The 1889-nt window shown below is 28.1% G+C and overlaps 1 protein-coding gene across 1 annotated transcript in view; it reads right to left on the reverse strand.

The window, feature by feature from the left end:
• Positions 1-1156: 1156 nt before the first annotated feature.
• LOC106108434 (dual oxidase) overlaps positions 1157-1889 on the reverse strand; it is a 29215-nt gene continuing 28482 nt past the window's right edge. The window contains exons 28-29 of the mRNA XM_013289599.1: positions 1858-1881; positions 1157-1649 (exon numbers count right to left, since the gene is read on the reverse strand). Coding sequence (XP_013145053.1) covers positions 1521-1649; positions 1858-1881 — 153 coding nt within the window. The 3' untranslated portion in view covers positions 1157-1520. The remainder of the gene's footprint in view (positions 1650-1857; positions 1882-1889) is intronic.

The following is a 1889-nucleotide window of genomic DNA, read 5'->3' on the forward strand; positions in this document are numbered from 1 at the left end:
GATAACATTAAATGCACTTCGTCTGCGGCCTTAATTACCGGACGAGTGATTCGACGATCACGTTCCCCAACGCACGGATTTAAAGTCACGATATAACTTTATTCATTTACTTTGTTATAAAAACAATCTATTGCCGAATTTTCTGTGGAATGAATTATGCGGTTCATTTAAATTATCACGTGTTCTAAGCTAAGTTAGAATTATTAATTACAATTATTTTATCGCTACATCACTGTAGAATAAAAGGTGTTGCAAAAAATAGTAGAATTTACACTTTGTTGGCGTGATGCTTACTCATACATTACGGATTATACAAAAAAATTGTAACAATACGTTATTTAATATTCATGCACTGACTTCATAATGCTGATATGTACGAGTATATAAAATAAAAGTTAATGGAAAGTGCTAAAGTTATTGGGTAACATTTATAAGTAAAAACTACATCGAATTTCTCATAAGAGTTATATAATTATGTACAAACACAACATTGTATCATTTTCAATTCGTTTATTATTAAAATATGCGAAGTATTATGCAAAATTTCAATTAAATTCAAGTCTAGTAAAGTCAAGGTGTGATAAATTTAGCAAAACTTAACCACGCGCCTGCGGTTAAGTCGATGCAAGGCTAACTTATGCCACTTACTTGAATTAAAGTAGTCTCAAATCAACGACCATAAATAATTCAAGTTTGAATCTGAAGGTTTGAAAAGTAATTGTAGAGAGGAATGCGTAACGAACAAATGCGTTTATTAAAATTTACTTTATGCACTATACTTAAAATCATTTTTTAGATTATTAAAAATAAAACAAAATCGATAGATTTAAAAGACGGATACAGAAAATACGATGAAAGGGTTAGGCACTACAACGGGACATATTTTACTTTGTAATCCATATTAATTAAGCACTAAGCTTATTCTCGAGGTATAAAATAATAAGATGGTTTTATGTAGTAAATAAAATTTATTTTAAATTATATCTATTTACATTATAATTAATAAATTTGTAAAAAATATTCATCTATTAGCCAATATCTACTTCATTTTAAAATCATTTACATTATTTACAATTCAATACATTTTTCTTAGGAATTTTGATCATTTTGCATTAAAAATCTATACTTAAAACTTTTGTACATTGTATTGCATTTTCAAAATTTGTACTAAATCATTTTGTGGAATTTAAAAGCATACAATTTCAATAAATAATTTACCTAATGAAAGAAACTTAACATAAACTACAGGCTGATGCGAAAAATAAATTAAAAGATGATTTTTCGATGTTAAAAGGCAGTTTGACTTAGCTTAAATCATGAATACAAGATTTTCAAAACAGTAATAATTTGAAATTTATAATAAACAATATCTTAAATTGGAGTTTGCAAAAATTTATTTATTCTTCGAATCGTTAATTTAATTGGAAGTAGATACATTTTTTATAATTTTCTATAATTACAAAATCTTATATTCATGTTTGCAATATCTGGCAGTGACAATAACAAGTATCAAGACTGTTCTATCCGAAGTTCTCGAAGTGATGTATAAAGTATGGCAGACGACGCGTGCGATTGACCTGCTCGCACGCAGACATTATCGATTTCGTGAGCGGTCGGGGACCACAAGAAAATACGCCGATCTTGGATACCTTAAACAAAACACAAGCGATATAGTATTCAATATAACTAACTAGTTACTAATTATTAATACTACTGATTACTTTTTTCTTTATTTAAAATTAGCTTCATTTCATACGTGGTCAGAATAGAACGCTAACATTAATCATCCGGATTAACATTTGAAACAATAAAGGTATTGTTTTTTTCGCAGCAGAACAGAATTGTACAATTACTTACATAACTGTGTTTCTTTTGTACGAACTTAAGGA

This window comes from Papilio polytes, unplaced genomic scaffold, assembly GCF_000836215.1.
Source record: "Papilio polytes unplaced genomic scaffold, Ppol_1.0 DF821511.1, whole genome shotgun sequence".
NCBI classification, from domain to species: domain Eukaryota; kingdom Metazoa; phylum Arthropoda; class Insecta; order Lepidoptera; family Papilionidae; genus Papilio; species Papilio polytes.